Here is a 22,575-nt window from a genome sequence, read left to right as displayed (position 1 = left end):
GACTTCTAGCGCAATTAGTGAACCAGGAGAAGGCCATCACTCAGATAGCAAGGCTAATAGGAGACGACTCTGTGGAACTAACACACCCAGGAGATATTAATGCCGAATTTAAAAAATACTATATCAAACTGTACTCCTCTACAGTCTCTAAATCCCCTCTTGAAATTCAGACCTTTCTTGCACATATCTCCCTGCCCCGACTCTCACAGGGCAATTTTGAAGCATTAGAGGCCGAAATCACCCTCCAGGAGGTCAGCCAAGCAATTTCCTCACTTAAAACTAGGAAATCCCCTGGGCTTGACGGACTTCCAGCAGAACTATATGCCAAATACAAAAAACAATTAGCCCCTCAACTTCTTAAGGTTTTTAAGGAGGTGCGTGCCACGGGCACAGTTTCCCCAACTATGTCAGAGGCACTAATTACACTCATCCTTAAGAAAGACAAAGACCCCACGTTATGCTCCTCGTACCGACCAATCTCACTCTTAAATGTTGATAGCAAAATTTTAGCGATAATTATGGCCAGGCGCCTAAATGAGGTAATTACTTCTCTGGTACACCCTGACCAATCAGGTTTTATACCTGGCAAGGGGTGCGACATAAATTTACGCAGACTCATGACAAACCTATCCACTCGACACTCCAATTGCGGATCAAGGATTATAGCATCCTTTGATGCTGAAAAAGCTTTTGATAGTGTCGAGTGGATATATTTGTGGGAAGTACTTAAAAAATTCAATTTTGGCCCCAATTTCTTAACGTATGTGCAAGCCCTATACTCCTCCCCTAAAGCAAAGGTGAGGACTGGTGCCAGGGTATCGTCCTTCTTTCCACTGGCATGGGGTACTCGCCAGGGTTGTCCTCTCTCCCCGGAACTTTTTGCGCTGGCGATGGAGCCCCTGGCGGCGCTGCTCCGATCATCTAATGAAATTGAGGGCCTACGTGTGGGGAGCCTTGAGGAAAAGGTCTCCCTGTACGCGGACGACTTACTCTTATATCTGGCCAATCCCCGCAGATCACTTGATATGGCTCTTCATTTGATTTCGGAGTTCGGCACTTTCTCTGGACTGGTTATCAACTGGAGCAAATCCCTTTTATTGCCACTGGACCCATATCCTGCCATAGACCCCCCCACACATCCCTTGAAAGTGGTATCAAAATTAAAATATCTCGGCATTACTACCTCTTCTAACCCTCAGGATTTTTATGACCTCAACGTGATCCTCACTGTGGACCTGGTTAGGGAGAAACTGCGAGCGTGGAAATCCCTTCCGATATCCCTCTTGGGCCGCAGCAACCTGTTCAAAATGTGTGTCCTGCCTAAGTTTCTATATCTATTCCGAAACACTCCAATGGTCCTCCCGGCTAGTTTTTTTCGGGAAATGGATAAACTATTAACCTCCTTTCTCTGGTCTCCTTCCTCGCCACGCGTCGCCTTGGGGAGTCTGCAGCTTCCTGCCGACAGGGGTGGGATTGCACTTCCTAACCTTAAACTCTATTACTGGTCAGCTGTCCTAGTCTCAATTTACTGGTGGTTCGCTCAGGCTCCAGACAACCCAGCCACGGTTCTGGAGGCAGCTATTCTGGGTTCGTCCCTAGCCCTCTCCAGCTTGCCCTTCAGGGGTCCCAAAGCCCTTACCTCCCTAACTATGCCCATGGTCACAGCTGTCAAGGTATGGGAGTCAGCAGGCTCCTTTCTGTCCCAGCTGGGACAGTGGTCTCCACATACTCCCCTGTGGAACAATGTTAAATTAAAAGAATTTCTAAGCGTTCCGGATCCAGTCTTATGGGCAGACAGGGGAGTAGTTAAGCTGCGGGACATAACAGAAGGTAACACAATTAGGCAATTCAGTGACCTGAAAGCCCAATACTCATTACCTAACCATATGCTCTTTCGTTACCTGCAATTGAGACATGCTTTTACAGTACAGTTTAGATCTGCTGACCTGAAGGTGCAATCCCACCCCTTGGAAAATCTACTATCACACTCTGGTTTAACGGGGCTAGTTTCACAAATCTATGCACTTTTGATGAATCACGTGGCGGGCAAGGCTGTCAGACTCCTTGAGACTTGGCGAAGGGACATTCCTGGTCTTTCTGAGGAGGAGTGGATGGAAACCTTGGCCCACTTCATCTCCACTCCCATTGCAGCTAAACATAAGTTAATTTCCCTCAAATTTCTATATTGGGTATACCTCACCCCACACCGTCTCTCTAAAATGAGCAGGGGAGGGGAGGGGAAATGCTGGCGCTGCCACGCAAATGATGCTGACTCACTCCACATCTTTTGGTCATGTACCCACATACGACCCTTCTGGGAAGATGTGCATGACTTACTTTCATCCCTCTTTGAGGGGAAAGTCCCATACACGGCCACGGCTCTGCTTTTGGGCACCTTTGGGAAAATCTCCCTCTCAGAGAGAGGGGTCTTCTTGGCTCGCCTACTTTTGGTATATGCCAGGAGAGCCATCTCTCTACAGTGGAAGAAGGCTGCTCCACCAACACTCTCTGAGTTTAAATCTGGAGTAAATGCTGACCTGCCTATATATAAGTCCATCTATGAAAACAGAGGCTCACCTAAGAAATTCTACAAAACCTGGAAATGCTGGTTGTCATTTCTTAAAATTGATATTTAATGCCTACTCTTAATAACGTTACTATTGTGAGATTGTGACTTATTATATCTTCTGGGGGGGGGGGGGGGGAATCCAGGCTCTTCTGGGGTAATTGGGGGGGGGGGGGTTAAATGTTTTATTTTTCTGTATGTACTTAAAAACTCAATAAAATGTTTTACAAAAAAAAAAAAAATATCTTCACCATAAATTGTGACAGGAACATAATCTAAGTTTTGTGATAAGCAGTAGGAATAGCCAAACCAAATTTGTGTTTTTTATCTACAGTAGCATTTTTTATTTTTAAACTAGAATTGGTAAAACTAGGAAATACATGTTTTTTTCTATTTGTTTCTTTGTTTTCCCATTAAAATTCATAGAAAACAACATTGTTTGAGGGGGAAAAATGGCATACAATGAAAGCCTAGTTTGTCTTGAAAAAAACAATATATATTTCATTTCTGTGTCATAAGTAGGGATAAAGTTATTTCTGATTAAATAGGGACATAGCTAAACTGTCAAACCTGCTCTGGTCAATAAGTTGAAAACAAGGTCTGGATGCGAAGTGGATAAACAAACTTTTTAAAACTGTTTTTGACTACTTTTAATGCGGTGGGGAGCGGCAAAATTGTGACAGAGGGGAATAGGAGATGTCCCCTAACGCACTGGTATGTTTACTTTTGTGCGATTTTTAACAATACAGATTCTCTTTAAATGGCAGCATGAATTGAGAGCAATATGGAGGTTCCATCTTTATTCCTGGCTGAAAAATACCAGTTGCATGGTGGTGTTGATATTTTTTTCTTGAGCAGTCTCACTCTGAGTTAACAAACATGTATTAAGCATGTAGCAAACAAGACTAGTATGCTGTTCTTTGGTATGCTGATGAAAGGGGAACATTTCTTTCTTTGCAGAGGGGTGCATATTTCCCTTATTTCAGAAAGCCAGATTTGCTTTTTTTGTAGTTATGCATAGTGCAGATATCTTACCAATATGTCCACACATGTTGAAAATGTACTTTGTCATATGACTGAATACCATCCCATGCACCATCCACACTGTATACCTAGTTTGTTTGTAATGTACATTCTCTATTCCTGTCTCCTGTGTAGTTTCTGGGTCAAATTTCAATTCAATTTAAATGGATTCCTGTTATGTCAAATGCTCTAAATTGTTGACATTTTCATAATTACTGTTTGTGGTGAGGTTTACTGCTTATATTGGATTCAGTGTTGTGGAACAGCCATGTTCAAGATTTAAAGTAATCATTTACATCATGAAATGTATTTTATTTTTGCAGAACTTGAGAAAGCTCCTGCAGCTAAGGAAAAAGTTCCAAAATTAATACCAGGTAACACAGTATGTCCTCTTCCATTTAATAGGTTGTACAAGATTAGTAAATGATTCACTTTGTTGCAGCACAGCACCACCTTCTGGCAAATTATATTACTTGCATTGCATGGAATTTATACACAGTGGGCCTGATGTGAAAATGATACATTTTCTCTTTGCCTGTCTTAGCCGTTAGAATAAATGCCTATTGAATATTTTGAACCTGATTGTGTATTTACAGGAAACCTGAAGTGAGAAGGATAAGGGGACCATACATATTTTTTTCCTTTTAAGCAATGCACGTTGCCTAGCTGTCCTGCTGATCCTCTGCCTTTAATATTTTTAATCATAGACCATAAACAAGCATGTAGATCAGATGTTTGACTGAGGTTCGACTGGATTTGCTGCATGCTTTTTTAATATGCATGATTCAGACACTACTGATTGATGAAAGATCAGCAGGATGCCAGACAAAATAAGTGTTGTTTAAAAGGAAATAAACATGGCAGCCTCCATACCGTCATCACAGTGATGGCTAATCTTGGCACTCCAGCTGTGACAAAACTACAAATTCCATCATGCCTCTGCCTCCCTGAGTTATGCTTAGAGCTGTCAGAGTATTGCAATGCCTCATGGGACTTGTTGTTCCATCACAGCTGGAATGCCAAGGTTAGCCATCACTGCCCTATCATTCAGGTGTCCTTTAAAGTGAAACAGGCAAGGTTACATTTACATCTCTCTTTATAGCGACAGGGTCACTGAGGTATCTGCAAACTCTAAGGCAGGGAACACACTTGACAGTTTTCGTACACATTTTCTGCACAGAGAACACATGTTAATCAATGGGCTGGTTCACACTTGCTGTGTTTTTCACGCGCAGAAAAAAAACCTGACATTCTGCATCATGATTCTTCACATTTTGTCAGTTTTCTGTATCAATGACATTATCTGCTGTGTAAAAAAAAACACACTTGGGGCTCGATTCACAAAGCGGTGCTAACCCAGTTAGAGACTTTAGACGTGATAACCATTGCACCATGCTGGTGAAAAGCCAGTTTAGGCGTGATAAGTTTAGGTGTGATAAGTTTAGGTGTGATAAGTTTAGGCATGCTAAGTTTAGATAAGTGTAGATAGCGTGCAAAGTCCCGCACGCAAAGCAGCGCCATTAAATTCTATGCAAAGTGCACCAGACTTTGCTAGCGCAAAACTTTTGATCAGCTGTGCACTGCGGTGCTAACGCAGTTGGTGCTTAAACTTATCATGCCTAAACTTATCACACCTAAACTTATCATGCCTAAACTTATCACACCTAAACTTATCACACCTAAACTTATCAAGCCTAAACTGAGTTTAGGCGTGATAAAGGGCTTTTCACCAGCGTACTAACTGTTAGCACCGCTTTGTGAATCAGGCCCCTGGTGTGCAGAAAATGTACGTAGAAAAATGTGCACTGAAAACTGAAAGACAAGTGTGTTCCCTGCCAAAATGAAATGCTCTTTAAAGTTGATATGTAAAATTACCTTTTAAAAAAAAAAGTGTTAATTGTATCTTAAGTTAAATGCTATATAATAATTTGACAAATACAGAGAAGTCTAGAACTTATTTTAAATCTTTCTTATTTTTCTTTTGAAATCGTGCTTATATCAGTAATTTTAAAGATATTCTGTTATCACTTTACCTAACTTTTCTCTCACACTAATTCTCCCTCTATCTACTATTAATACTAACCTACCACTATCTAAGCTTGAATTAGCTAACCTGCTAACCTACTGCTATTGAAGCCTAACACTAACCTACCCCTACCAACACCTAACACCAATCTACACCTTCAACACGCATTGGCAATATTAAATGCCTCCAGAACCCAAATAGTCCACTGGGTGCTGTTAAAGGTGACCTGAAGCGAGTAAAATTATTTAAAATAAACACATGACATAGCTGCAAATGTATATTACATACTAACCTCACCGTCAGTTCATCTCAGAAGCTCACCATTTTATTCTTAAAGTGCTCCCTTCCAGTTCTGACAATATTTTGTCAGAACTGAAATATACCAGTTGCTGTCAGCTATATATCAGCAGCTGTCAGTTACAACTGAATGTGCAAGGTAATGTCAATGTTTCCCTATGGCTCAAGTGGGTGATATTACAGTTTAACAGTGTGCTGACCAGGAAGCTGTTATGGGGTAAAGACCATTTTTAAAACAGAGACAAATGGGATGCAGGAGAGGAGAAAGAGATTGAGGAGTAGACTACACAGGAAGTAAGTATGACCTGTGTATGGTTATTTTGATTTTTTATTTTCAGTTCAGGTTCTCTTTAAAGCCGTAAATACTATTGTGGTCTGTTTGGCGCCCAAGTCTCCAAGTAGCCACTGCTTCCTAAACTTCCCCACTCCAGTATTCGGCCATAGAACCTTTGTTCACACCCATGGTGGAGAAAAAGTCTTGGAAACAGAGGGAGGGTAATGACACCCCACCATTTTAGGGGCCATGCACCTTCTTGTAGAGATTGAGCTCTTCAAGCACAGGAGTTTGTCACCCCTCTATTTAAGAGCCATGCCTCCTGCTTACTGCAGTCTGTCATATTATTACTCTTATTTCCTGTGATTCCAGTTTGTGGCAAACAATGATTGTACACAATTCGTATTTATCATAAGCTTTACTTGAAGTTTGGTTTTGCACTATACTTTAACATGAAGCCATTCTTTTCCCTTAACCCTTAAAGAGACGCAGAGATGAGTCTCACTACAGTTTTTTTACTTACCCGCTCTTCCTCCAGCCCCATAAGTATGGCTGTGTCCATCGATGTCCTTCTATAATGTCCCATTCAGCTGCAGTGAGCCCCGCTAAGCGGCCCAGTGACGTCAGCAGCGGACCTTCTGTGCATGCACGGACCTTCTGCGCAAGCACAGAAGGCCCTGGCTGACATCACTCAGTCAGACTGAGACTGACTGAGCCGCTTACTGGGGGTTGACTGCGGGAGAAAGGCAACATTGAGGATGTCGGCAAGGGACACACCCATGCTTACGGGGCTGGGGGAAGCCCCGGGTAAGTAAAAGAATGCAGTGAGACTCATCTCTGAGTCTATTTAAGTTAGGTGGCACAGAACAGCCAATTAAGCATTTTTACCACACAGGCTACCTCCTCCCTATACAAGAAATAAACCTGGCAACCATGTTGCAGTCTGCCTGGAGCCATTTTAAGGAGATCTGTGTTACTGATTGAGGGACAGATAGATAGCAGTTCTGTGTTATCTAGTGCTGTGCTGTGTAGCTGCTTCCATAGGTGTTTTGCTCCTTGTAATTTTTTTTTTGGGTGTGTAGCTAGCTTATAGTAGTATAGTGTATTGTGTGGCTGCGTCAGTGTTACAGCCCATCACTGTGGTACAATAAAGTGATTGAGTGACCACACTTTTTAGGGTACGTTTCCACTTGAGCGGCGCGATTTGCTCGCGGAAACTGCGTCAACGAATCCGCATGCGGTTGCGGATTCGTTGACGTTTCCATGCGGATTTTCACGCGGAATCGCCCGCGGTTTTAACGATGCAATTTTAACCATGTCAATGCCGGCAAGCATTGACATGGGTTTTTAGACAATATCGCACGCGGAAACGCTGGGAAAACCGCTCTCTCTCTTAAAAAATAAAACAATCACCTCATCTCTCCCAAGAAAGGTAACACAAATGTGGAAATGGGCATAAGGGGCACCAATTGGAATGTGAAATAGGTAAAAACTGTTAAAAAAAAAAAAAAAAGGTAAGAAATTGCTTTCTTACAGAAGGGTGTCTAAGTTATATTCAGAAAATGTTTTATTGCACAACAAAAGACTCAGTAGTCATTAGTATGCAGCATTGTCACAAAGGTAAGTTTTGGAATTATCAGTGGCAGTGATACTCTTGTGCTTTCATTAAATCTTTTAGTGACTATTTATTAGGTGACTCATCAATTACCAAGTCAATTTTTCTACGCATTGTTAAGTTCTTAACACATTTTACTCATCCTTGCCTCAACTTGGACTGCTGCCAGTTCCATTTTCCCAAGGTATTATTGACAACAACATTGCTCTAAGTACCATACTTCATCACTGAAAAATTGGTGTGCTGCACAGCCATATACTGTATGCCTGAGTCTATCTCGAACACTCTGTTTTAACAGACCTTTTAGAAACAATTATTTTGAGTGATGCGCATGAGCATAAAACAGGAAACCGAATTTTGTTTTGTGAACACACAGCTATTTATTCTCTCTTGTTCTATAGAGATTTGTAAAGGCTTGAAATTACATACCAAATATATAAATTCCTTGTCTACACTAGCTGTACTACTGATCCCTGAAACTTTCTCTGATATGGGTTAGGAGTGGAAATAGAGGAATAACAGCTGCTTATTGAAAATGTTACTTAAGAACGTTATCTGTTCTCGCTGTCTGCCACTCAGATCATTTCTGTTCCATTTATTTTGTGACATGTATTACTCAGCAAACACTGAATGCTGAACATAGCTCAGAAATGTCCTGGAGAATATGTCATAAGGAGATAACCCAGCCATCTCTAACTGCTGCTAAGCTTCCAGATTCAAGGGCAATTCCATTTCCACCGAACACTCGAACAATGCCTAAAGAAAGTAACTTTAACAGGTGTGCAAATTGAAATCACAGGATATTGCCACATCGATTTGCCACATGTTTTATCAGCAAGAACACATTTGAAGTTATTTTGCAAGCCAATTTAGAATTTGAAAATATGAAACATTCAATTTTCATGTGTCACACCTCTTATTTGTTATCTATTTATTTATTTTATTTATTTATTTATTGTATCTAATATTGAAGGCTTATTCATTTTATCCAACCTCACCTAAACATCAGGTAACTTATTATTTTATTCTTACCCTGCACTCAAAAGTAAAAAAAATAAATATATGCCAATTTTGGAATGCAAGTGGAAGATGTCACAATGGTGCTGGTTTATTACTGGACTGCTGCACTTTTATTAAATTTGGCATGCCATTGCTGACTGTAGCAGAGACATGTGTATGCATGGATTTTCTGCAAATTTGGACAGAGGCGCCAGGCAGGTTAAAATGATCTAAAACAACTAAAAAGGAGGAGTACAGGTGGACTTACCTCCTGAAATGATGGACAATCGAGATTGTTCAAATCACAAATAACAATTTATTTTGGCACTCCGCAACGCGTTCCGCAGATATAACCCGCTTCATCAGGCAAGGAGTGCAAGCTCAAAAAGGTCCAATAGTGGCAATGCGCCTCTTTTGAGCTTGCACTCCTTGCCTGATGAAGCGGGTTACACCTGCGAAACGCGTTGCGGAGTGCCAAAATAAATTGTTATTTGTGATTTGAACAATCTCGATTGTCCATCATTTCAGGAGGTAAGTCCACCTGTACTCCTCCTTTTTAGTTGTTTTTAGATCATTTTAACCTGCCTGGCGCCTTTGTCCAAATTTGCACAGTATATAGTGCACCTTGGGTGGAGGGGACTGTCCCCTTCTTTCTATCTACAGAGAGCGCCTTCTTAAACCTGAGTGGGGTCAGGTTCTAATGCTCCCCACCTGCATTTCAAGTGGTTGCCTATGTAGTAACCCATGTTTGTGAGTATATCCACATCTGTTAATTATTTCGCCAACAATTGTTAGACTTACTGCACTATATTGGGCTCTCGGTTTTTCTTTTTGTTCCAAGTGCATGCATGGATTTGCATATCTTATTTTAAAAGATATAATGCAGGCAGGGAATTTAATAAGAGGCTATAAGTAGGAGATGAATGCATGTCATAGTCTGCAGTTGTTTCCTTGGTGTTCTTTGCAAAAAAAACAAAAACAGAATTTAATGTTTGATCATATCTAAACATCGAATGGTTAGTCTTCTGGTGGATATGCACAGACAAAAAAGGTTTTATGGGGCAGAGTAAGTATAAAAGGTGAAGGTGGCCATACATCATTAGATTTGACGGCTGAGCAAATATCAGATTTATTGTTGCCAAGAGCATGCCCAATCAACAGTATGACCAATTTTAGGCTAAAATTGGTTGCATGTATCGATCAGACATGCTGGTAAATCTTGGGCTGACATGCTCGATCATGTGCATGGCAGTAATGGATATGCAATAATTGCGAACAGTGAACTAGATGGAAACCTCTGCCCACATCCACCCAGTGCCCACACATTAATGCCATGTCTGTCCAGAGTCCGCCGCCACTCTTCTTCCTCATTCGCACCCCACGTGTTTGTCGCTTGCCAGAGTATTGCACGTGGGGTGCATGTGTGATGGTTGTGGGAGTTCACACTCCCACAATCATTGATGTTTAAGGACTCCCTCAGTGTAAAAAATGTTATCAAGAAGTGTTGCTTCAAACTGAAAACTGAGATATTTACCAAAAAATTTTGCCAGCTATCTCATAATACCCTGGGTCACTGTAGCAACTGAGCAACAGCAAAACAGTACCAGCAATATAGAATCCCATGTGTGGAGAAACCTGTTTCCCCAAATGAACCCTTCTTTCAATCCATCTCCCTGTGCCCCATACAAAAACATCAACAAAAAATAGCCATAATACCCATTTTTTTAAAAATCAAAAAGCGAAATGTCTATTTTTTCGGAAGGCCTTGTCACATACCTGAGGAGCGTGAATCCTCTGTGTAGCCGGGTGGGCACAGCTGGAGAGACCAGATGGGTGCACCCCAAGGTGTCTTACTTATACCTCACATTGGTTTATCTAGTCAAACAGACAGGAGATGTAATTTGCTGCTAGGAAGTCAGTCAAAGTCTGGTGAGGTGCAGGAATGAAGGACAAATGGATAGTCAGAGTATTGACAAGGATCAAAAGCCAGGATATCAGTTCATAAAGGTATACGTTTTTTAGGAAACATAAATATGATTCTGATTCTGATCAGAGGAAACCTGTTGCTCAGGCAATGAGCACCCGTAAGGGAAGCACTTTTAAAATCTGATCCAGGAAGTGAGCTCACAGAAGCAAACAAGGACGCATAGCACATTCCAGACACCAGGCACGGGAACATCTAAAGGTTCTAGAAGAAAACAGTTCTGTAGGAAGAGTACTGAGCTGGTGGATTGCTTAGGCTACCACTTGTTAAGGTGCGACAAACCTTCTCCAAGGTTTTACATTTCAGGTCTGAGGCATAAGTGTTTTTATTTTTTTTTTAATCTCATCCAAATGCATTTTGCAGCTCTTCTATGGTTTGACTTCTCAGTACTGTTTTACATATGCTTTGAGACAAATTAAATGTTATACCTAAAAATACCCAAAGGCTTGTACTACTTTGCCACCAAGACATTGCATTTTAGGGGACGTTATGGTCGCATAACGTGCCCCTAACGCAATGCATGGTGGTGTTGAAGTTGGACGTCAGATTGAGCTGTGTTATGCAGCTCTCAAAGCAGCCGCTCCAGGTTAGTGATAGAAAGTCCAGATCTTTTTAAGGATTTGGATCATTTGAATCGGATCATTGAAAAGATCTGGATCTTTGAACCGAATCATTTGAATCATTTTGCTAGGGAAGCAGACTAGGGGTGAAATGACTAGCAGGACAGAACTTTTCCTGCACTGTACATTCTGTATGTTCCTGTTTCTTCCAGACAGACATCCACTGTGAACCAAACATTGTGATTGTCCAGATGATTCGACTCATAAAAAAGATCTGGATCAAATGAACGATTCATTCATGATCCGGACAACAATACAGTCCCACTATGAGTCACCATAGTGCAGTGAATATTAGTTAGCCATGTGGCTGGCCGCGGAGGAGGAGGGGAGACCTCCTCCTCCAACAGTACTGAGCATGTGCAAATAGTCTAACGCTGCTTAGCCAAGTATAACGTACAGCATGCAGCACTTTGTTTAAACGTGCAGCGTTACAATGTAACGCAACGTGTGCACTGTGAACAGCACATTGATTTGAGTTAGGCTGCGTTACTGGCTGCTGTAACATGGGACTTTAACGTCCCACTGTGAAACCAGCCTAATTCTTTTGTTATCAAGAAAGCACATTTTTGCTCAGCAAGGGTGTGCTATATGAACTTCCACATTCCACATTAATTTTTAAACCACAAACACAGAGAGCTAGAATGTTTTGGTTAGCATAGCAGAGGTCTGCTGTGAAATCTATTTCTGCTACTGGATTCTTACCCTTGTAATATCTATGGTACTAATAGAACAACGTTTTAGCCTATTGCCAATGTTGAAATAAAGGTCTTTTATAAACAAAATACTCATCTTTTAAACTATTCAGTAAACAGACACCAGCCTAGGTTCATACTACAAGAGACAAGCCTTATCATTTTATTGACGTTTCTTGACAATTATTTTTGTGGGCGGTTGGGAGGAGGAATGTAGTGCTGCTTTTTTGTGTAGGAAGAGAAGTATTATTTAAACCAAATGCTGACTTTAACAGCAAAATATGGACTGTGCTGCCAACATACTCTGTTACTCTAGATCAGTCCCAGAGATGACCTTTAGTCATTCTGTAAGGCGACTTTCACAGTGGCGTGTTGGGGTGCAGCATAGCGGCCACTTTGTAACGCGGCTTTCCACACTGCAATACATCACCTTTGTGATGTTCACAGTGTTGCGGGTGCATTCTGGTATAACGGGGTGTGGCATCATAATACACTGCATGGTGTGCATTGCTACAAAATGTGCTTGATAACAGTGAAAGTGAAGCATATTTTTAATTGACTATATTCTTCAATGCATATAACACAAAACGTGTTATAACGTGTGGCATCACTTACACATTCCATTGCACTACGTTCCTTTTATGACAGGGAATGCAACTCCTATTGTGAACCTAACCTTACGGCTTAGAGGGACACAGATTTTTAAACTTAAATAACTTTTTCTTTCTCATATGGCAATTAAAGCCACATAACACGGTCCCTTCCCACCAGTGTACACAGTTAATTTCCTTCTTGCATTTCATTACCATAGTTTGCCCTCCAGAGGCCCAAATGAAAAAAATGTTTTCCCTAGGACTTCAGTGGTGTTCAGATCTAATGCACTGTTTATCTCAAACATTTTGACCTGTTTGGTCACACTGTTCACAAATCTTACAAATGCAGATTCCAACAACTCTAGCATTCAGTTCGATAATGGAGACCCCAGAGAAATTCTTGTGGAACTACTTTTATATTGTATTTCTGTAAACAGCATATTCTGACATTTGTTATCTGTCACTGAGTTGTGAAATGCTGCAATAAGATCAAGGAAAGTAGGAGCAAGAACATTTGTTGTACCATATGCTTCTACATTTTATGGATACATCCCAAGTTTGAGAAAGCAATTTGCCTTCATATCTATGACACACTCTTTTATTTTTTGTTTCAGTCAAACAAGAAAAAGCAGAAATAATGGAGGAAAAGAAAGAAGGTATATTGCTATATCATTTCTGAAGTATCTTTATTGCCAATAGCCTCTCATCTCCTGTCTTTATTAATAATTCTGAGCTGGTTTTACTGTTATCACCAATCCTGGTAATAAATCATTTAGGGCTTGATTCACAAAGCGGTGCTAACTGTTAGCACGCCTGTGAAAACCCCCTTAGCACGTCTAAACGAGCTTTTTGCGCGCAAAACTTTACGCGCACGTTTACGTAAATGTTTATGCGCGTAAAACTTTACGCGCACACTGCACAGAGCACAGGGCGCTCCGCGCGATGTGCCCATTAAAGCCTATGGGACTTAGCGCGCGCATAGGACTTTGCGCACAAAACTTTGCGCGCGATCTGATTGCGAAATCCGGTGCTAATCTACTTAGCACCCTGGTTAGCGCACCTAAAGACTTTAGACATGCTAAGTAGGTTAGCACCGCTTTGTGAATCAAGCCCTTACTGTTCACTAAGCAATTTACCCCATGCAATCCTTCCATTATGAACTCTGGTCCATACACAATTCACCTTTTCTCCTGAGTTTTCTCCTAGGTGATATATTTAAACTTGTCAATAAAAGATTTTTTAAGCCACCAGCAAGCAAGAAAATACTCAATATAATTTTGACAGTACTCTTCACCTACGTTTCAATACTTTTTCAGTTGAAAAGTCCTGCAAAGATAATCTTAATAGAAGATTAAAAAGTTATCTCCAAGGAGAAAACTCAGAAGAAAAATTCAATTGCATATGGGCCTCAGGCTCATATGCAATTCACTTTTTCACTTGTGTTTTCTCCTAAGTGATAGTTTCACAACTTGTAAGCAATAATATACTAAAAAATAATTTTGATAGTTTTTCCAACGACATTTTGGTACTTTTCCAATTGCAAAATGCTGAAAAGTTATTTTAAATACAAGATGAAAAAAGGAGAAAAGTTAATTGCATGTGGGCTTCTGTCTTTGGGTTAAGGAGTGATCCCTAAAATTAACGATTGAATCCTTAAATTAATGACTGGATCCTAAACTTAACAACAGGATGTTAATTTGCAGAGAGGAATACAAGTGATAACAACTCTAAAGTGTGTGAGGAATTATCACCTGACCTGATCTGTCATTAAGTAGAATGTTACTGAAGACTGCTGGAGGATTCTGAGCTGTCTGCAGGAGGATTCTGGGTTGCCTGCTTTATTTTTTAGTAATTTAGGAAAAAGGGGACTCTGTGTAGAGAGAAATACGTAGCAGACACCCAGGAAGGGAGTAAGAGAGAGACTACAGAGATAATAACTTAAGGACTGGAGTGATACATTACACTCTCGCTGTGAAAATGTAAAATGTATGTAGCACATTGATAAGACAAGCTACTTTAGGGAATTAACCCTTAAAATACCAATCTGTATGGTGATAAGTTTTCACTTGCCTTATTATCACTAGTGATCTTAGTGAATTGTGGCCAATGTCCTGTTTAATTGCAATATGCTGTCTGTCACTGAAAGGTAATTGATCATAGAAAATGCACACCTATGTTTCATTTGAAATATGCAAACAGTACAGATCCTGTACATTTAAATTAAGATGAATCAGGTAGCTTCAACTGTACTTTTTTTTTCCTTTCTAGAATATTGCTTTTTAGTAGTCTCTTATGAAATACATTCCTAGTTATTTTATAAGTACAGGTTTTCTACAAACTTCATCTAACAGTCTGCTTAGATTATACTATTATGCTAATGCTCATTATTTCATTTTAATAATATATATAAGTGTCTGGCTGAAGGTGTGTACTATGTTGGTGATGCATGGGGCTGTACAGGCTCATGAGCAATTAACATAAAAAGGACATTGACTGCTCACTTGAGCTTGAAAAGGAAAATATTGTTAATTACGCGTTGCTTTCTCACCATACTATACCATTTTTAAGCTACACCATGCCTAAACGGAGTACCAAATGTACACTAGATTCAGAACTGTTGATCATAATATTGATCATAATATCTGTTCAGTGACATTCAACGTTTCTAAATATCTTTCTACCATCATCACCCTTGGTTGGTAACATAGTATACCACATTCAGAAGTCTGAAGAGGTCATCCAGAAGGTCACTGAATTAATTTTATGGATAGATGATAATAGGGTGTCTCATGATGTGACAACCCTATGTACATGTGTGCTTTATTTATTTATTTTATTTAAATATTAAGAATAACTTTTACGAACATGGCTGTGTCATGGCGAGTTCACAAGCATACCCATTATTGCAACTGGAACAAAAACTGATTGTCGTTATTACACTGATACTGGATCGTCATAGAAACTCTATAAGACATTTAACTAGCAACCTACAACACTAGCAACCTACTAAGACATAAACATGTACATCCAATCCAATCGAAGTAACTTGCTGTGTGCAGTCCAGTGTACTGAAAAGTGCAAATAACTGTACCGTGAGGAGATCAAGACGTCCCCGAGTGGTGACAGTCCAATGCAATCTTTAGAACAGAGCAATAAAACTGAAAATAAAAATTATACTATTCTTTTTTATACTTAATGTTCTATTTATCATCCATAGTACACATACAATTCACTATATCTTATATTTTCACTTCAGGATCACTTTAAATGCAGCTTAACTCTAACCATTGAAAAAGCAAAAATTTGGAAATACTACTTGTAACCAGAGCTACATTAGTTCATATTTATTTGCTATATGGGGTAAATTCACAAAGAATATAACATATAATCACTCTTTACTTGGAACAGTTTTAAGTTAAGAAAGGAGCACTTTGTTACAGCTGTTATTTATCTTTCATTCTTTGTAAGCTAATGTTTAGCTTGGCTCTACTCATCTTCATATATTAGATAGAGATCATATGCAACTGGACTTCTGGAACCACATTGTTGCCCTATACCTGCATATACTGTTTATAAAAGAAAATAATTTAAAATGCAAATATGTTAATGGTATTTAACGTAACTTCTTCTCCTCAATCACAGAAGCCAGAGCCCTTAAAAGAAAAAGTAAGGATTGGCTTTTCAAGCACTTCATAGCTTTTAAAACTGCTGGCTTTGCGGTTCACACATTAACATACTAAAGTAAGAGTGATAAAATGCTGTCATTTACCTGCCATGATGAAAATATAGGATTCGTGGATCTAGCTTTTTCTCTGGCTTTCAAGTTCATTCTTTTACTTGACTCCTTTCTCAGTCAGCAGCTTGGAACTCAGCACACAAGTGATTCCCTTCCCCCTTTTTCTGATCGCTCCCCCATGTTTATTTTTTTTATACAAATATTATTATTATTTTTTTAATAAAAAACACTATTTCTTTCAATATTTTCCCTCCCTCCCTCCCCCAGTCAGCCAATCACTGCAATCGCTGTACAACCCTAATAGACGGCGGTTTCGCCATCTAACAGTCTCCGAGTGGCGATCACCGCTGGGAGACTGAAGGCGGAACCCCCCCTTCTAAGCAGGAGATGCATGCACAGCCTGCGCACGCTATCCTGCTAGCCCCATAGAAGGCCATTCATGCCAATCGGCATGGAGTGGTCCTGGGGCTGCCGCACTGCTCCACGCCAAAGTTGGCAAGAAGTTAAGATACCTTCAAACAGTTTACAAACAACTGATATTAAGCTCACAGGTCCATCGTTTTCTAGTTCTGTTTTTTCCCCCATTCTTGAATAAGGGGATAACCTCAGCTATATGCCAGTCATATGGAATTGACTAACTGGTTTATTGGTAACTACTGAATTAACCTCTTGAGGACCATAGTGTTAAACCCCCCTAGTGACCAGGCTAATTTGTGCTTAATTGGCCACTGCAGCTTTAAGGCCAAGCTGCAGGGCCGTACAACTCTGCACACAAGTGATCCCCCCTCTTTTCTCCCCACCAACAGAGCTCTCTGTTGGTGGGGTCTGACCGCCCCCCCCCCCCCCCTGTGTTTATTTATTTTTTTACAAATATTTATGTGGTTTTTTTTAAAATATTTATTGCTATTTTCTTTTTTTGTTTCTTGACAATCCCTCCCTCCCCCCAGCCGGCCAATCATAACAATCAGCTGTCATAGGCTTATGCCTATGAGAGCCGATTGCTCTCTTGTCCCCAGTACAGCGCTGCTGCTGATCGCAGCACTGTACATGTAAATACACGGCGGTTTCGCCGTGTAACAGTCTTCCGAGCTGCTATTGCCGCTCGGAGACTGAAGGCTGAGCTCAGCTCTGCCCGCCAAGTGGGAGATGCGTGCGCAACGTGTGCGTGATCTCCTGCAAACTGCTGCCCCAGGACTTTACGCCAATCGGCGTTAGCTGGTCCTGAGGCTGCCGCCGCAGCCACGCCCACTGTCGTGAATCGGTCGGCAAGCGGTTAAACTCCTTTGATATCTTGATTTTGTTTAAACATTCCTGCACACTTTCCTGCATTAAATAATTCATGCTGAAAAAAGTAGAACAACTCATTCATCTCAAATCAATCTTTTGATGTATGCGCAATACAAGGCAACTGCATTGTGTGTCCAGTGTCATTAGAACCTGCCTAAATAGAGCAGAGGGCTACACACATAAAGCTGACAGGAAGACTAATCAGAAGGGATGGTAGAGAAGGGAAATAGCATAGAGAATGGGCAGATCTTGAAGTATGACCAAGTTGACTTGATTAGGAATATGAAGACATTAGCAGGGTACAAAACAGCTACAGAACTTTAAGTAAACACTTGTCTTTCCAGATATAGTAATCAATGCACATTCTTCGATCCACAACAGGCTTGCTTTGAAATGGAACTCCAGTATTTCTCAAAAAGGCTTTCACTGGTCCCCAAGTCTTATTCCCTTCACAGACGCTTCCTTTTCACCATTACTGTGACAGTGGGGAAAATTCTCACTTTTCCAAGGTGGATACCATGCCCTGCCCCCCCCCCCCCCCCAGTTAAGTAAATACTTTAGGAAGGTAACGTGAGTTGTTTATTTGTTAAAGCCACTACCTACTTACCTTCCTAAAGGTTTCAATGACATTTATACAGGTTTCAATTACCTTTATTTATACAGTAATATGGTGGTATGTGTGCTAAGTGTTTGCAGCAATACAATTCTAAGTTTGATTCCTAACCAGGAGTCTTAATTAAACAGAGATTATATTTTCAGTCTTTGCATTAAATTCCTCTGGGCACTATAGTCCCAAAATCTAATGGTAGGTTAACTGGCATCCCCAAATGTGGTCTTAGAAGGTAGAGACATTAGGCTATGAAATAACTGTGACATGACATGATTATAACAGTGTGTGTAATTAGAGCGGGAACATTATTAGGGAAAGCTATTTTTTTTTATTGTTCTTAGACAGCCCATCCCTTATAAAGCCAGAAACTACACAGAATTGAGGGGTCTTGTGTGCAAAACATGGAAGCTAATGCTTTTTTCTCCCTTCAGTGCAGTGAAAAACAAATTGATGCATGCCTAGTGATGATGTCATCCGTATTTCTGCTGCAGATTATAGGAAGATAGATTATAGGTAGCTAAAATATGCCAACAATACATACGCAATGGTAGGTAAGTTTAGTACATTTAGAATAATGAATTACGTACCAACATAGCATTCAATAAATGTCTTCACATTGTAACAACATTCATTTATGAATGACTTCAGGAATTTCACTAGCCAGGCTAAATCAGGCATTTTCATCAAAATTAAAAATAAAGGTAAGCTGAAAAAAAAAACATATTAAGAAACTGCACAATTATCTTGATCATTCCTCCTCAATATTGTCTTTAAAATACTTATCATCCACAATTTATAATAGTTTATAACATGGTTAGTACTTTTATAAGTTTTTATTAGTCACTAGTAGACCTAATCCCGTTTAAAAACGGGCTCTAGGTCTGTGTTTAAACCCCGCCTCCCTCCCTCTACTCCTTCTCATCCTCCCATGACCGCCGCCGCGCACGCGGCCACCGCACACCTGCCGTGCACCCGGCCGCCCGGCCGCCTGCCTGTCCTTCTCCCGTCCAACGGCTGTCCCTGCGGCACATGCGCAGTAGCACGCAGGGACACACACACACGGACATGGGACGCAGAGACAAAAAGGTTTTATTATAGAGGATTATCTAGCCCCTCTTGCCTGTCAAGCATTAGATGAATTCCCATTAGTATTCACAGTATTGTTTGAACATATATGTAATATATACTGTTTGTTTCCACATTACTATATTCAAATTATGTTATACTTTCTTATCCATAAAATTCTTACATTCTAACATGATAAACACATAAAATGCCCAGCAATGTTCCATGTAGAATTGTGCTGCTATCACTTAAAGAGACACTGAAGCGAGACTAAATCTCGCTTCAGCTCTCATATATAGCAGGGACCCCCGTTAAGCCGCGGGATAGCAGCGTTTTAGCAGGGGCACACATGCCCCTGCTAGCTATGAGGTCTGAAGCGAGATCTATTCTCCCTTCAGACTCTCTTTAAAGACAGTCTGTAGTGAATGGATTGTGAAGGCTACCACATTTTCCCTATTTTTTCCTATATGCCTGCCTGTCAATACTATCTGAATCTCCTCTCTGATTATACATGACTGCTGGTCTCAGGTGGCTTTGCATCTACTTAAAGTGAACCTCCGGACTAAAAATCGACTCAGCAGCACTGAAAAGGCTTTGTGTTTCTTTAACAGTTTCACAGCATCAGAACTTTGTTTCTCTTATACAAGCCTCATTTTTAGCTGCACAGAAGAAAACTGCCCGGGCTTTTTTCCCCTGATGCTGTGCATCAGGGTTCGGTCTCGAGAAAGCCCTAATTGCAGGGCGAAATGGCCGTCGACTTCACCTCCGCACCTCCAAAACCTGCAGTGACCTGCTAAGTATTTTTTGTTTGTATTTTTGGAATTGTCATTTTTTAGCCGTTGAGTACCATTGGAATGTGTGTTTTTTTATTAAGAAACATATTAAAGGTTCAAAGTTTTTTAAGCGGATGTGCTGCTCCTGGAATGCTTTGCTGCTATACATAACCACGCTGTGCAAAGCATGATGGGATTTCTGATTTTGTTGTTCTCTGCTGTTTTGGTGCAATTTTTTTTTGTTTACATTTTGAATTTGACATTTGAAGCCTAGCGCGCAGCTGGGAGGGGTAATCAGGACACAGGATAGTTGGAACTGTCTCCCGCTCCTTGTCACCTTCTTTTAACCAAAAAGATGGCTGCCCCCTTGACAAAGATGGCAGCCCCCATGAATCACAAACATTTGCCTGTTCTTTTAAAACAGGGTGGGTAAGAGATTATATTACCTATCTATTCTAATTAACATAACTAATGTAACTTGATGACAGTATGTTTGTTTAGGCTGAAGTTCAGACCAAGGACCCTAAAGGTGCGTACACACGCACTACTATAAGGAACGACGGGTCCGTCTGACCCTCCCGCTGGGCGGGCGTTCCAGCGATAGTAGAGCGTGTGTACATTCTCTCTGCAGACTGATAAGGCTGTTTCTGAAGGATCCGATCAGAAACAGCCTTATCAGTCTGCAGACAAACTGTACACACGTTCTACTATCTCTGGAACGCCCGCCCAGCGGGAGGGTCTGACGGACCCGTCGTTCCTGCAAATAGAGCGTGTGTACGCACTTTAATGGTAATCAAGCTTCTGACATTGCTTAGGTCCCGGTGGCTCTGCAACTAATTAAGCCCAAGGATCAGCCTGCTAGTCCAGCTTCTGGTATTTCTCAGGTAGCTCTGCAACTAATTATGCCCAAGGACCAGCATGATAGTCAAGCTTCTGGCATTTCTCAAGTGGCTCTGCTATAAATTTTAAGCACAAGGATCAGCATGATAGTCAAACTTCTGACATTTCTCAAGTGGATCTGCAACTAATTTTAAGCCCAAGGATCAGCATGATAATCAAGCTTCTGGCATATTTCAAATGATAATAAATGTGGCAGTCTTCATATTGTTCTCACTACACTTTTCCCTTAACAACTGAATTGCCATCATAGATTTCCATTTCAGTTTCAATTCTCTTTGGCATAATATACAAAAACGGTTTATTTTACATTTTTATAAACATTTCATTTAGGTTTCTGTAACACATGTTTAATTAAAACTAAGCATTCATTTATTCTAAGCAACTTGATTAAAAACCTCATTTTACAAAAGAAAACCATTAGCTGCATTTCAGTTAAACACAGGTGAGTAGCTAGTGCCATCTAGTGCACAACTGATATATTACAATTAACTTTATAGGAATTTATAGAAAACATGTATTTTGCAGATATAATCTCTTTGTGAGATTAATTTGTCTATCTTTAGTACAGATCATGTGGGTAGTAATGTCTGCTTCTGCAGTTTATTTTCTTTTGTACATTTTGTTTACCATTACTACAGTATGTTCTTTTATAGCACTGGGCACAAAGACAATATTTACTATTATTATTATTTTTGGTGTGGTGTGTGTGTGTGTGTGCGTGCGTGCGTGCGTCCGTGCGTGCGTGTGTGTGTGTGTGTGTGTGTGTGCGTGCGTCAGTGCGTGCGTGCGTGCGTGTGTGTGTGTGTGTGTGTGTGTGTGTGTGTGTGCGTGTGTGTTTTACAAAGCTGGAAGTAGGAATAATTGGAGTCACATGAACCACAATGTGAAAAATTCTGTGATCCTCTCCACTAGCTTTGGTGCTGAACTGCAGTATACGATTTCCAAATGAAGAGACTTTTGAAGAAATTTGAACACAAACACTACAAACCACCATTTACCAGAGAAAACGGACCCGCACTGTCTTACATTGTGACCATGTATTACCCCTTTTTAAAGTGGTAATCTACAGAGCTAGCAATGTGAGTACAGCAATGCCCTGCTTTTTTCACTTGCTATTACAGTCCCTTTTCTGTAGTGTAGAATCTTGCAGTCTGCTACCCTCACTGATGCCGGGAACAAGGACAATGACACTGCTGCTCAGATCTGAAAGAACTCTCTCTGGTCATGGGGAAAACTTAAACTAGTTTAAAGAGAACCCTAGGTGGGGTTCTGACAATGCTATCCATATACAGAGGCTGGGTCTGCCTATACAACCCAGCCTCTGTTGCTATCCAGATCCCCCCTAAGTTCCCCTGCGCTCTGCTATCCCCCATAAATCACAGCCGCACTGTGCGGGCTGTGTTTACCTCTGTACTGTCAGTCTGCGTGCTCCCCCACCTCCTGCATAGCTCCGCCCCCCGATTGCGTCCCTTCCCTCCAATCAGCGGGGAGGGAAGGGACGCGGACGGGGACTGG

General features: G+C 40.8%; 1 protein-coding gene across 50 annotated transcripts in view; it reads left to right on the top strand.

The window, feature by feature from the left end:
* The window catches only part of LOC137503854 (titin homolog), a 1,065,379-nt gene that overhangs the window by 470,252 nt on the left and 572,552 nt on the right, over positions 1 to 22,575 (top strand). For 47 of the 50 annotated variants that reach the window (XM_068231415.1, XM_068231409.1, XM_068231432.1 and 44 more), the window contains 3 exons: positions 3,913 to 3,963; positions 13,304 to 13,345; positions 16,332 to 16,355. In XM_068231415.1, coding sequence (XP_068087516.1) covers positions 3,913 to 3,963; positions 13,304 to 13,345; positions 16,332 to 16,355 — 117 coding nt within the window. The remainder of the gene's footprint in view (positions 1 to 3,912; positions 3,964 to 13,303; positions 13,346 to 16,331; positions 16,356 to 22,575) is intronic. The other 3 variants (XM_068231443.1, XM_068231427.1, XM_068231405.1) reach the window with 1 other exon arrangement.

The sequence above is a fragment of the Hyperolius riggenbachi genome, chromosome 4 (assembly GCF_040937935.1).
Source record: "Hyperolius riggenbachi isolate aHypRig1 chromosome 4, aHypRig1.pri, whole genome shotgun sequence".
In the NCBI taxonomy this organism is placed as follows: Eukaryota; Metazoa; Chordata; class Amphibia; order Anura; family Hyperoliidae; genus Hyperolius; species Hyperolius riggenbachi.
This window is presented reverse-complemented; position numbering and strand designations above follow the sequence as displayed.